Source organism: Rattus norvegicus, chromosome 16 (genome assembly GCF_036323735.1).
Source record: "Rattus norvegicus strain BN/NHsdMcwi chromosome 16, GRCr8, whole genome shotgun sequence".
Lineage (NCBI taxonomy): Eukaryota > Metazoa > Chordata > Mammalia > Rodentia > Muridae > Rattus > Rattus norvegicus.
This window is the reverse complement of record NC_086034.1, coordinates 54002550-54016871: the sequence shown is the minus strand read 5'-3', so window position 1 is coordinate 54016871 and position 14322 is coordinate 54002550. Positions and strand designations below refer to the sequence as shown.

General features: G+C 46.6%; 1 protein-coding gene across 14 annotated transcripts in view; it reads left to right on the top strand.

The window, feature by feature from the left end:
* Window positions 1-14322, top strand: part of Fat1 (FAT atypical cadherin 1) — a 119417-nt gene that overhangs the window by 12304 nt on the left and 92791 nt on the right. For all 14 annotated transcript variants that reach the window (XR_005494675.2, XM_063275780.1, XM_063275784.1 and 11 more), the window contains 1 exon segment: window positions 2922-6207. Coding sequence is in view for 13 of the 14 variants with exons in the window: in XM_063275780.1 (XP_063131850.1) it covers window positions 2940-6207 (3268 nt within the window). In the remaining variant the exon portion in view is untranslated.

Sequence of the window (14322 nt, the reverse complement as noted above, 5' to 3'; positions counted from 1 at the left end):
AGTGTGTGACCGTGCTAGCTCCTTAGTAACGTGCTCATGTGAGATGCTGATGCAGATACGCTTCAAGTACTCTCTTAATGTGAGACGATTTCGTGGTAAAATCTCCATGATCTTTCTCCCGGGCCCTTGTCCCTGGCTTCTTTTCCAGCCCCACTGTGCTCCAGCCCCACGGTGCTCCAGCCCCAGGCCACTCTTAGTTGCTTTTCCCATCCCACTGTGTCCTAGAGAACCCAGGCATTACTTTCCAGAAATGTCACTTGTGCTAAGCTTGAGGTTTTTCCCTGAAGCCCTTACCCATGATCCAGTGGGCTCTTTTCTCTTGATAGCTTGCTTGCTTTACCAGGAAGTGCATCATCCATCCGTCCTTCCATCTATCCGTCTGTCCATTCTTATGGTGTGGAAAGTTTGGTTCACTTTTAATTCCACAGCATCTAGGGATAGACCTGCCTCACAGTAGGTGAGCATTAAACATTTGTTGAAGGATTTAAATATTTAAAAGGTATATCTCTCTCTCTCACACACACACACACACACACACACACACACACACACACACACACACACAAAATTAGGCTAAAAATTCATACAGTGTAGGACAAATGAATATGTCTCCTTTTCTGCCTGTTCCTTCTCCCTCCAAATAGTATCAATTGTTATGTTGGGAATTTTTCTTCATTTTGAGCATATCCTGGATACACACACACAGAGATTTTCTTCCCTCCTTTGGCAAACAGAAATGGGATTGGCTTAGTTTGGCTAGTCCATTCCTCTAGGTTATCCTTACACATCAATATGTTGGATGCTGTCTTCTTTTTGATGACTGTGTAATATCTCAGATGCAGAACTAAGCCTTGAAGGCTTGCAGCATTACCTTGCTGTAACTGTTCATTATGTAGTGGATCATAGCGACACTGTCTCTTAAGATAACCCGCTGTTTAGGACGGTGTGTGCTCAGGCTCTGTTTTGTAGATGGCCTGTCAATCATTTTCCTTATGTGTACTTCTACATTGCTACTTCAGATGCATTTGGATTAGGATCTTTGCTGTCCTTAATCTTTATAGACTGAAAACAGTGATATTCCTTAGTCTTGCTTTACAGCCTGTAGATGAACCGAATGGGATCTCTCTCTCCTGCTCTCTCCCTCCCTCTCTCCTCTTTCTCTTTCTTTGTTAAACTTTCAGGATTGTTCTTTTACCAGACTCAAGTTCCCTTAACTATTAGAACTAGTGGGCAAACAGAGATTTTTGGAGGGTAGTTTTTGGGAGATGCTCTTCTATTAAATCATCCTTGTCCCTTTAGAGGTCAGAGGACTCTGTGGTGTCCTGACTTGTCTGTTGAGGAGAAGGCTTGAAAGCTGCAGAACAAGTTAGGATGCCCAACTTGAACTTGATTCAGTATTGATTAAGCTCCTTATTGCTCTAGGCATATCAGTTTTCTTCCCCCCCCCCAATAAAATGACTAATGGGGCAAGTTGGCAGTGGCTGAGTTAAGATACTGTAAATTAATGTTGCCATCCTAATTTTGCTGGGCTGTCAAGCCAGCCCTCCAGTCTGCTGTTTCTTTCACCTTTGCTAGTACTTTACAATTTGCGCATATTAATCAGAGAGTTACTTTGCAAAGGGCGCACTTCTGTACTGTGCTGTCAGCACTGGGGGCTGTGAAGGCGCACTGATTTTTTTCTTCCCCCCTTTCAGGATGAGTTTCCTGGCATGATAAAGAACAGCTGGTTGGAAAAAGCCCTGTTCTCTGGCCAGCTCTCAGCCCCGTGGGCTTGACCTGCCTTCCCACTTGTTAAAGGCCACCCTTTGTTCAGGATCCCTCTTTTCCTCCTCGGCTACTCTCTGCCCTTCTCGAAGCTCTGCCTTCCTCCTACCTCGCTTTGATGCTCTGATGGCTCATCTTTTGTGTCTGTAGATCTCCTTTCACTGGGGACAGACGCCTGGGTGACGGGTTGTTAGGAGTTCTGAAGATACCAGACCCCTGGACAAGGGGTTGTTGACAGCAGTGACGATAAAATGTCAATGTTTAGGATGAGATTCGCTCCTCTGCCTTAGAAAGAGCTGTTGCCTATGAGGCTCCTGCGTTCAGGTTTTCATATTATAAAATGACCTTTGACCGTATGCCCAGGTTGGTGTTTAGACATTACTTCAGTACAGATTTGATGGAGATGATTACTGTAGTTTCTCTTAAGTAGCTTTGCAGTACTAAATGACACGGTAAAGAAGTGCTGTAGAGAAGGAACTTAATTATTTTTATGAAGAAATCATTTCAGGATAAACTTTGACCTCAGATTACAAGCTGCCATTATAGACAGTCCCGTGAAAGCACCGTTTAGGACTTTTCCTTAGCGACTTTGCATGTTTAAACTCCCGTGCTAGCACAAGTTTATAAGCCTCCCAGGCTTGGCAGGGACACGCCTGTCATGATAGCAGTGGGAGATCGAAGCAAGAGGACTAGGGGTTCAAGTCCATCCTTGACTACGTAATGAGTTTGAGGCCAGCCTGGGTTAGGTGAAATTAATTCTTCCTCCCATAAAATTAAGCTTATATGATTTTTGAGGATGTAGTTCCTCGAGTGTAAGAGGAGGCACGCACGATTCATGGCATGCTTTTTCAAAAACTGATGTCTGTGTTTGGCCGGAAGACTTAAGTTTAACAATAAAATTCAGGGTTGGAGAGATGGCAGTGGTTTAAGAAGAGAATTGCTCTGCAGAGGACCTGTTCCCAGCATGCACCTGTGCACATGAAAGCAACAATAAGGAAAAGATGGCTGTGAGACAGAGTTCTGGAGTTGCTAGCGTGCTGATGTTTACGTCTGAAAGCGTGCACTCACTGTGTGGGGAAATGCTTACTGCGTAAGGCTTAAGTTTACAATCTATTCTTTCCCCCAACAAGTGACACTCTTTTCTTCTTCTGTTCCAGGTGGCCAAGAGTTGAACAATGGGGAGACACTTGGCCTTGCTTCTGCTTCTGCTCCTCTTCCTCCAGCATTTTGGAGATGGTGATGGAAGCCAAAGACTTGAACCGACCCCTTCCCTCCAGTTTACACACGTCCAGTACAATGTCACTGTGCACGAAAACTCGGCCGCAAAGACCTATGTCGGCCACCCTAGAAAAATGGGCATCTACATCTTAGACCCCTCGTGGGAAATAAGGTACAAAATCATCTCAGGAGACAACGAAAACCTGTTCAAAGCGGAAGAGTATGTTCTCGGAGACTTTTGCTTTCTAAGGATAAGAACCAAGGGAGGGAATACTGCCATCCTGAACCGAGAAGTGAGAGACCATTACACACTGGTAATCAAAGCAGTTGAAAAAGTCACAGATGCCGAGGCCCGAGCCAAGGTCAGGGTGCAAGTGCTGGATACAAACGACTTACGGCCGTTGTTCTCACCCACGTCCTACAGCGTTTCTCTGCCGGAAAACACAGCCATAAGGACCAGTATCGCAAGAGTCAGTGCCACGGATGCGGACATTGGAACCAACGGCGAATTTTACTACAGCTTTAAAGACAGAACGGACATGTTTGCCATCCACCCAACCAGTGGTGTGGTTGTTTTGACTGGCAGGCTTGATGTCCTGGAGACCCAGCGCTATGAGCTGGAGATCTTGGCTGTGGACCGGGGAATGAAGCTGTACGGTAGCAGTGGGGTCAGCAGTCTGGCCAAGCTGACGGTTCACGTGGAGCAGGCTAATGAGTGCGCACCCGAGATAACCGCCGTGACGTTATCACCATCTGAGCTGGACAAGGACCCAACGTACGCCATTATCACTGTGGAGGACTGCGATCAGGGTGCCAACGGGGAGATAGCATCTTTGAGCATTGTGGCTGGCGACCTCCTTCAGCAGTTTAAAACGGTGAGGTCTTTCCCAGGGAGTAAAGCATTCAAAGTGAAAGCCGTCGGGGGCGTCGACTGGGACAGCCATCCTTATGGCTACAACCTGACAGTGCAGGCTAAAGACAAAGGAACTCCTCCGCAGTTTTCCCCTGTGAAAGTCATTCACGTCATTTCTCCTCAGTTCAGAGCTGGCCCGGTCAAGTTTGAAATGGATGTTTACAGAGCTGAGATCAGTGAGTTTGCCCCTCCACATACACCCGTGGTCCTGGTCAAGGCTATTCCTAGTTATTCCCATTTGAGGTACGTTTTTAAAAGCACTCCTGGAAAACCCAAATTCGGTTTAAATCACAACACGGGTCTCATTTCCATTTTAGAACCAATTAAAAGGCAGCACACAACCCATTTTGAGCTTGAGGTGACAACAAGTGACAGACGAGCCTCCACCAAAGTCGTGGTCAAAGTTGTAGGTACAAACAGCAACCCCCCGGAGTTTACACAGACCTCGTACAAAGCATCCTTTGATGAGAATGCACCCGTCGGTACCCCGGTCATGAGGGTGAGCGCGGTTGACCCTGACGAGGGGGAGAATGGCTACGTGACTTACAGTATTGCAAACTTAAATCACGTGCCATTTGTCATCGACCACTTTACGGGTGCTGTGAGTACCTCTGAGAATCTGGACTATGAACTGATGCCTCGCGTCTACATGCTGAGGATTCGTGCTTCCGACTGGGGCTTACCGTACCGCCGGGAAGTTGAAGTCCTTGCCACAATTACTCTGAATAACCTGAATGACAACACCCCCCTGTTTGAGAAGACAAACTGTGAAGGGACAATTCCCCGAGACCTGGGTGTAGGGGAGCAGATAACCACGGTTTCTGCCATTGACGCTGATGAGCTGCAGTTGGTCCGGTACCAGATTGAAGCTGGAAATGAGTTGGATTTGTTTGGCTTAAACCCCAGCTCTGGTGTGCTGTCATTGAAGCACTCGCTCATGGACGGCTTGGGTGCAAAGGTTTCCTTTCACAGCTTGAGAATCACAGCTACAGACGGAGAAAATTTTGCCACACCATTATATATCAACCTAACGGTGGCTGCCAGTCGCAAGCCAGTAAACTTGCGGTGTGAGGAGACCGGTGTTGCCAAAATGCTGGCAGAGAAACTCCTGCAGGCGAATAAATTACACCATCAGGGGGACGCGGAGGATATTTTCTTTGATTCTCACTCCGTCAACGCCCATGCCCCACAGTTTAGGGGTTCTCTTCCAACAGGAATTGAGGTAAAGGAGGACCTCCCAGTGGGCGCCAGTATACTATTCATGAATGCTACTGACCTTGACTCTGGCTTCAATGGGAAACTGGTCTATGCTATCTCTGGAGGGAATGATGACAGTTGCTTTACTGTTGACATGGAAACAGGAATGCTGAAAGTCCTCTCTCCACTTGACCGAGAAGTAACGGACAAATACACACTGAACATTACCGTGTATGACCTTGGTATACCCCAGAGGGCTGCCTGGCGCCTTCTGGATGTCACCGTTCTGGATGCCAATGACAACGCGCCCGAGTTTTTACAGGAGAGCTATTTTGTCGAAGTGAGCGAAGACAAGGAGATAAACAGTGAAATCATCCAGGTAGAGGCCACCGATAAAGACCTGGGCCCCAGCGGACACGTGACATACGCCATCCTCACGGACACAGAGAAGTTTGCGATCGACAGGGTGACCGGTGTGGTGAAAATTATCCAGCCTTTGGATCGTGAAGTGCAGCGTGTACATTACCTGAAGATCGAGGCCAGGGACCAAGCCACAGAGGAACCCTGGCTGTCCTCCACTGTGCTTCTGAAAGTGTCACTCGATGATGTTAATGACAACCCACCTAGGTTCATTCCACCCAGTTACTCCGTGAAGGTTCGAGAAGACCTACCGGAAGGAACCATCATCATGTGGTTAGAAGCCCATGACCCTGATGTAGGTCAGTCCAGTCAGGTGAGATACAGCCTCCTGGACCACGGAGAAGGCCACTTCGATGTGGATAAACTCAGCGGGGCAGTGAGAATTGTCCAGCAGCTGGACTTTGAGAAGAAGCAACTGTATAATCTCACCGTGAGGGCCAAAGACAAAGGGAAGCCGGCGTCTCTGTCTTCCACTGGCTACGTGGAAGTGGAGGTCGTGGACGTGAATGAGAACTTACACGCGCCAGTGTTCTCCAGCTTCGTGGAGAAGGGCACAGTGAAAGAAGACGTCCCTATGGGCTCATCAGTAATGACCGTGTCAGCTCACGATGAGGACACCGGGAGAGATGGAGAGATCCGGTATTCCATCAGAGATGGCTCTGGTGTTGGTGTTTTCAGGATAGATGAAGAAACAGGCAAGTAGCGTTTTCCCTTCCGCTGGCTGTCCTTCCTCCTCTTTCTCCTTGTCTTTGCATCAGAATTCCCAGTCGGTTTCTGCTAGGGCTCAGCATTGAAGTGCGTACGTACACACGTTCTTGTCCTTTTGCTCTGTGAAGCTGTACGCAGTGACCCCTGAGGCTGGACCCAAAGGAACTGAAAGATTAAGTGTACGTAAGATGAGTAAAAGAAAATTGAAATGGTTGCCACAGATACTGACCTCTGAAGTTTGTACCTGGTTATCAAGATCGTCACTGCGGTTTTGTAGTAACCTTGAAAAGCATTCTGGGTAGGGTGTTTTGTGGTGTGATGTTTCCATGTTACTACAGTAACAGCAACACCAGTTGGCGTGCCATGCAGAGGGTAGTGCATGCCTGCAAAGTTATGCAACCTACACCGAGTCGTTGATGAGCTAAAACTATCGTTTGCTTTACCTCCTCTCCAGGCTATTGTTGGATAGTGGAATTATTGAATGAAAAGACCTGGCTTGGTGTCTTAGGTAAGGTTGTACTGCTGTGAACAGACACCATGACCAAGGCAACTCTTATAAGGACAACATTTAATTGGGGTTGGCTTACAGGTTCAGAAGTTCAGTCCGTTATCATCAAGGTGGGAACATGGCAGCATCTAGGCAGGGCATGGTGCAGGAGGAGATGAGAGGTCTACATCTTCATCTGAAGCTGCTAGTGGAAGACTGGCTTCCAGGCAGCTAGGATGAGGGCCTTAAAGCCCACACCCACAGTGACACACCCACTCCATCAAGGCTGCACCTATACCAACAGGGCCACACCTTCTAATAGTGCCATTCTCTGGGCCCAACATAGGCAAACCATCACAGGCTGCCTCTTTCAGTCATGATCTTCTTAAAATGAACTGTTTTATTTATAAGATGGAGACATTAGGTTTTTAGTTTATTTTGTTATGCTTTGTGATATAGGGGAGTGAACCAGAACCTTCTGCATGCTAGGCAAGCACTCTATACAAGGATTGGTTACATCAAGGTTCATGTGAGGAAGTCATTAAGTAATGTGTTAGATTTATTAATAGTTTTTGGAAATGGAGGTGGTGTTTTTCTGTAATATACTTTTCTCCCCAGAATACAGTTCATTGAATCTCTGAGGTAGACAGGTTTCTTATTTTTTGTGTTGTTGTTTTTTTTAGACAGGTTGTGTCTGGGTGTAGCCCTGCCAGTCCTAGAATCCGCTGTATAGACCAGACTGGCCTCAAACTCAGACGTATACCCCCCCCCCCCCCCCAGTTCTGGGACTGAAGGCTTACCACCTCCTTGAGAGTCCTCTACTCCCCCAACCTCCGCCCCACTCCAGTCTCCAGTGTGTACTGTTTTCCTTTGACTACACAGATTCTGTACTTACAAGTCAGTGTTCCAATGGCGGGCAGCCATTTTTTTTACCTCCGACATCTAGCTCCTTTAAAGTGCCCAGTGCACAGAAACTGCTCAACAAACTATAACCTAATAGGTGAATTGATAAAGGCTTTGACTGCCCTGCCCTCTGAGTGTGGTAAACAGAGGAACATGGCTTTCCGGCACGTGTAAGGTCTGGGTGGGCCTCAGTTTACAGGTTTCCTGAATGCCCTTCCACAGATCTCTGTGTTCTAAGAAGACTTTTTTATTATGTAAAACTTGATAGGTTTGGTAACACCCCACACATAAGACAACAACAACAAAAGCCCACAGTGTTTTAGCCATAATTCACCCTATCTTAGTAGGGTGCACAGCATCTGGAAAATAGAACCTTTGTTGGAGAACATATTTTGAAGGCTGCAGACTCTCTAAAATCATGCTTTCTGTTAACTCAAGGGGCTTCCCCTAATTGATTATATTTCACTAGCGTCACTCATGTGGGCTTCTCAGAATTAGTTTAAGACAGAGGAAAATGGCATAATCAATAGTGTTTGGTAATCAGTCTTCTGGAGTAGACTCTTTTGGGGGCGGTGTACTTCTGTCTGATATAAATTGCAGTCCAGTAACAATATAGAAAAATATTTAGGAGTTAAGGTTGAACTTGATACTTTTCCTGTAGATTTTCTGGGAAGTTATTCTTAACCTTTTTCCCCCCTCGCAACATAAATTTCAAAGCCTGTAAGGAGCTGTTAGAAGTTAAAGTTGAGTCAGAAAATATAATTTGAGCCTTAATTTGCATTCTCTTCGTGACTTAAATTATGAGCACTGCCTTTTGGCTCTGTCTTTTTTTTTTTTAAGTGAAAATAGTTTTATTGCTTTTTTTTTTTTTAAAAAGGATCACTTAGAAACCAGTATTTTTCACCTATAAATTTAAGGGATGGGGTTGTTCCTGCTGCCAAATGGGGAGAAGGAGGAGACAGCTAAACAGACAGGATAGATGGCATCCTGAAATAGACCCAGAGCAGTGCGCAGTGGCCAGGCGGGGACTGACTTTTTCCAGTGGTAATCTAGTGGGAGGTGAGGTGGGGGAGGCACCCGGGATACTGGGAGGTGAGATCGGTTACCATGCTAGAGACTGTTACACACGTCTATAATTACACTTAAAGGTGAGAGCGAAGCTAGTTGTTACCCTGTGGTTCTTGTTTTACAGAGGAATACTCTTCCCTAGGTGGTGATATGTGTACATGATTTCTGAAATCACGTAAGTGATGTACTCGTTAGACTTTGGACTATTGTATTAAAACACGGAAGTTGGGAGGTCAATTTATCTGACCTAGTTATTTTGTAGATTTCTAGCCAGGAAATTTGGCATTAAGTGTTAGATTTCTTCAGGAAGAAATGTTTAGTGGAGTAGACACGCTGCCATTAAGACTGGGGAGAGGGATTGGTTGGTAAGTTGAGCTAGGCAAGCACGAGGCATTGAATCCCATCCCCGGGAGACAGACACGGCTGGAGCTCTGTCTCTGGGAGCCTAGCCAAGATGGGTTCGGTAAGAGACCCTGTTAGAATATAAGATGAACGGCCTGCTAGATGGCTCATAAGTAAGGAAGGGCTCTCTGCACAAGGCCTGGCAACCAGAGTTCAATCCCTGGAACTCATGGTTCTTCTTCTCCTCACCAAATAGATACACATTTAAACAACAAGAAAAACGAGGTAGAGCTGGAGAGATTGAGGAACACACCCGGTGGCCTCCACACATCCCCTTACCCATCTGATTCATATGTAAATACATGGAAATTAACATAAATACACACAGCTAAAGTTAGCAAGCTAATTATTTAATTTGACTTGACCAGTCCAGCAGTATAGAAAGACACCTGCCCCATGAGGAAAAGTAGGGACAGTTTGGGATGAGTGGGGACCTCACTGAAGACAGCCAGCCCTAAATGCAAGGAAGCTGGAGGTGGGCTGTCTGACGTCCCGGTTAGCACTTTGCTCCTTGCCCATTGCCACTCCGCTTACTTCCTGTGCCATGACTGTGTTTGGTTCCTCGCCAAGTGATCAGGGCCTGTGCAGAGCTGCAGTGCCAGTTGGTGTTGCCAATTTGACACAAACTGGAGTCACCTGAGAAGAGGGACCCTCAGTGATAAATGCTTCCACCTGATTGGCCTGTGGAGACTTTTTCTTGAATGTGGATCGATGTGGGAGAGCCCCGCCCACTCTGGGTGTTGCCACCCCTGGGCAGATGGTCTTGGGTTGCGGTTTCGAAAGCGAGCAAGCAGAGCAAGCCACGGGAGATAAGCCAGAGGAGCAGCATTTCTCCTGTGGTCTCTGCTTCAGTGTCCTGACTTCCCGCGGTGATCAAGGGTGACCTGGAAGTGTACGGTGCAACAAACTCTTTTCTCCTGAGTTGCTTTAAAGAAAAAAAAAAGTCAGAGCAGCAGAAAAGCAAACTAGGACAACTGTTTTGGCTCTGGAGCTGGACCCATGTCCTTACCAGTTTGCCTCCTGCCTTCGGCTTTCAGCTGCTCATGAAGATTGAGTAATCTGAGCAGGTTTTTGTGGTGGCTTTAACTGTTTGAATACCATCAGATATGCATCTCTTCTTACACACTTTTTATAGGCCGGAGAACAGTTCAACAACGTAAATCTAATTCTTGCTCTCTTCAGGATTCTCCTCCTCTTTATCTATGTTAATTTCAAATACCCACAAAAATTAGTAATTAGTAATCTATTGACTCCCTAAAGCATGTGATTAAAACACACAGCCTTTCCAGTTTTGAGTTTCGTTTCTGTTTTGTAACTGCTTTGCAGGGTGGTAATGTGTGGTTGCGTGGTGGGAGTGAGAGTCATCTGCCCATCTGATACCTCTCCGAGTGTTTTTCTGAGCAGCCTCTGGGTCCCCAGCTACTCTCCCAGATCCCGACCTTCGTGATCACCCTGCCACTTGAGGGTTTGCAAGGGTAGGGCATTGGTTGTGTGGGAATACTTGAAAAGCTTGTCTTCTCCAAGCTCCGGTTTCTGGAGCTCTAATTACGGTTCTAGACATCACTGAAAGGATTGGGCAAGTGGCTCGGGAGGGAGAGCGTGTGCCAAGTAGGGTTGAGTTTGTATCCCCAGTACTCATGCAAGTGAATCCAGTCAGAGCGGTGCTGCCCCTAGGCTAGTTAGTGCAAGCATTGGGTAGAGGTGGACAGACCCTTGAAGCTCATTGGCTGACCAGACAGTGTGGCCAAATCAATGAACCAAGTTCCTTGAGAGGCCATTGCAAGAAATCAAGAAATCAAGATGAAGAGATCTAGGAAGAACTTGATTGTAGCTCCCAAGTGTATCTCACACACACACACACACACACACACACACACGCACACCAATTAAAATCATCCTTGCTGGGGATTTTAGAGGACTTCATATAAATGCTTCCTGAGGGTCTTTGATGCAGGTCTGGGCTTGCGTTTAGGTTTGACCCCATTTTTGCTGTGACTCTTGGTTGCTTCGTTGTGAGCCTCGACTTGAAACAGAAAAGAAAAAGAGCTTCCCTTCTGTATCTGCGTTGCTGAACAAATGGCTTAGCGCCCTCGTCCCCCATGTCTATCAGTGCTTGAGGGCTACTCTTAATCGTTAATGGACACGCTGGTTGAGTCTCTCCCCACGGTGGGTTGGGTAATCTGATGCCGGGGCCGCAATGTCTCTTCATTCTGGAGGGGTGCGGTTCAGCGCAGGGTTGTTACTGGAACGCATCTCAGAGTTCCTGGTTCTAACTGCTCTTGTGGGGAGTCCGTGTTTTTCATTAAGATGAGAGCGAATTGTAAGCTAAGTTAGTGTCGTGTTACTGTAGGCTGTCATCTTGTTTGCAGAATTGAAATGTATGTTTCTGTGGGAAAGTTGGGATGAGTTAATATGGAAATCTAGCTGTTGTGACAAGAGAAATCACTTTATTTGAGATGTTGAAGGGAAAGTGAAGGCTGTATGCACCTGCCTACTTTCATCTGTCCATCCATCCATCTGTCTGTCTGTCCATCCATCCACCCATCCACCCAGCCAGCCAGCCAGCCAGCCAGCCAGCCAGCCAGCCAGCCAGCCTATGCTTGGCAAACACTCAGCCATGGGCTGTATTCTCAGACTTTTTATTTCAAGTCTTGGTATAGGGTCTTGCAAAGTGACCCAGGTTGGCCTTGAATTTGTGATCTGTGGTCACTCCTGCCCCAGTTTCTGGAATAGCTGGGATGACAACAGGCTTCTACCACTAGGCCTGGCTGAGGACAGACTGCCTTTCTCTTAAGGGTAGATGTTAAATGTCACGGTGTTCTCATTATGGGAACATCTTAGTCACTGATTTGGGTATTGTTCCTCTGGGGGTTGGCCCCTGGCCTTTTGCTGTGAGGGGGATTCTGTTTCTGTGGTGGAAGCAGAAAGAATTCTAGTTCAAGCCAACCTGACTGCTGACCTCATTGGGAGGGAGAATGTTCTGGAAGTCTGAATACGTTAATATTATGTAGTTACTGGTCCCAGTCTGAAGAATGTTGTTTCCTAACTTTACACAGGATATTGCGTGTACATCCTAGGCTTGTGGTCATTGTGTCCTGTTCCTGACAGGCAACAGTATGGACGATCCCCTCTGGGCCTTGACTACAGGGAGCTGGGTGGTTCTTGGTGGTGCTGTGGTAACAGCAGGCTGCAGAGTGGAAAGAGCCAAGCAGCCCTCAGAGGGGCGGTGACTGCTGTGGTGGGAACAGTTTCCCTCACGGAACTGGGTCTAAAACATCTCAAGACACTTAAAAGAGACACGGGTGGGAGGCCTGTTAGGGAGGTAAGAAATGTGCTGGTGAAAGGCCTTTTGTGTTGCTGTCTCCTCCCTTAAGTGGCAGCAGCTGCTGTCTCCCCGCCACCCCCCTTTTGTTCTTCTAGCAAAGTTGAAGAGAAAGAAATTTACTTCCCAGCCCCAGTAAGACAGAAAGTCAGACTGTGGCAGGAATCATCTTTGATGGTATGCGGCTGCTGTGTTTGGTTGAGGCAGGCTGGGCAGCCTCTTCTCCTGATGGAAAGGCTCCTGAGGCAGGAGGGTTTTTTTTTTTTTAAGGTGTAAGTGAAATCTAATTAGCAACCCTGGAAACTCCCTTGTGTTTTGAAAGGAAACAGTAGAGGCTTTTCTTTGCTTATTTGAGTGTTACTTATCAAGTTGATGCTTTAAGGAGGGGAGTACTGACATTCAGGGGTTTGTATCCTGAAGCAGAATTCTGCTACCCTCTCTATTACCCTCCTTAAGTGTGGGGCATGGGAGCTGGAGGATATAGGGTGGAAGTGACCCTAAAACAGTGTTTGTAGCCCTTATTTCTATGGTAGGGAGAACACAGTGAACATCAGCATAGTAAAACACAGTCAGTTACAAGCTTGAAATCAGACTGGGCCATATATGTAGTAAGACCCTGTCCCCAAAACAGAATAGAAAAAACAAAACAAAACAACAACAACAACAAAAAAAAAAAACACCACCACAGAAAAGTAAGCAACAGTCACTTTCTGAATCCTACCAACAGGAACTATTAGAAGCATTTTATGTGAATTCATTTATTAATTTTTACAACTACCAGACACTTTTCTGTGGTTCAGGTAAGCTAACGTTTATGGGGAAGGAGGGTAGGGAACTTGCCCAAGGCCACTTGGGTAGTCAGCAGGAGAACTTTGGATTGCTTCTCACTTGCTATTTGTGGTACCCAGAGGGGTGCTCAGGGGAAGCCCACTTCAAATCACTTGCCCAGCTTCCGGCTGCCTGGGAAGCTTGGACCCTCCTTTTTAGGCCTTGAGTCTAGGGGCCCGGTTTCCTCAGAGCCACATACTGTATTTCAGCACCCAGACTGGCATGTGCCTCGCCCACGTTAGCAATTAAAAGCACATGCAGCAGCTTCAGTGAAAAGCCTGCCTTCTGGAATGTTGAGCGTGCAAGTCCCAGCCTAGAGGAAACGACCAGCACTTCTCAGCCTGTGGGTCATGACCCACTTGGGGGTCAATCGACCCTTTCACAGGGGTCACCTAAGACTATTGGAAAACACAGCTATTTATATTATGATCTGTAAGGGTAGCAAACTTAGTTATGAATTAGCAATGATAATAATTTTATGGTTGGAGGGGGTCCCCACAACATGAGGAACTGAATTAAAGGGCCATAGCATTAGGAGGGTTGAGGACCATGAATTACTAGGTTCCCTCAGGGTAGCTGAAACTAATCTAGTATGTGCTTGCCCTGTGCACCGAGTTCCTTGTGGTCATGGTGCTCTGTCTGACATTGTTCTCACCGATGCCCTGGCTTCTGCAGCTGTCCCCACCAGCCATCTGGTGCTTGGTAAGAAAGCCAGTCATGCACCGTCCTGTCAAGGAACTGTTTTTATGTTCTAAGAGGGTGGAGGGTTTGGAGGTTTATAATCTGATGAGTAGCCTGTGCGTATAAAGATGTAATGTTGAGTGAATATTTGGTCTTTTCTCATATAACCCCCTTCTGCGATTATGAAACCAGAGTTTTTTACACCTTAGGTATCCGTCCATGTTGAATTTTCTCCCCCGCAACCATTAACGTTGCTTTTGTTTGGATCACGGATGTTTTAGTCTGGTGTGCTGGATTGGCCGGGTCTTTATTATTTCAGCTGATGTTTTGTTTATTATGTTTCTTTGTGGTTACTGTGCAGCACCTATCGATTTATTCCTGACACACTGCCGGTTATGAATATAAATATCG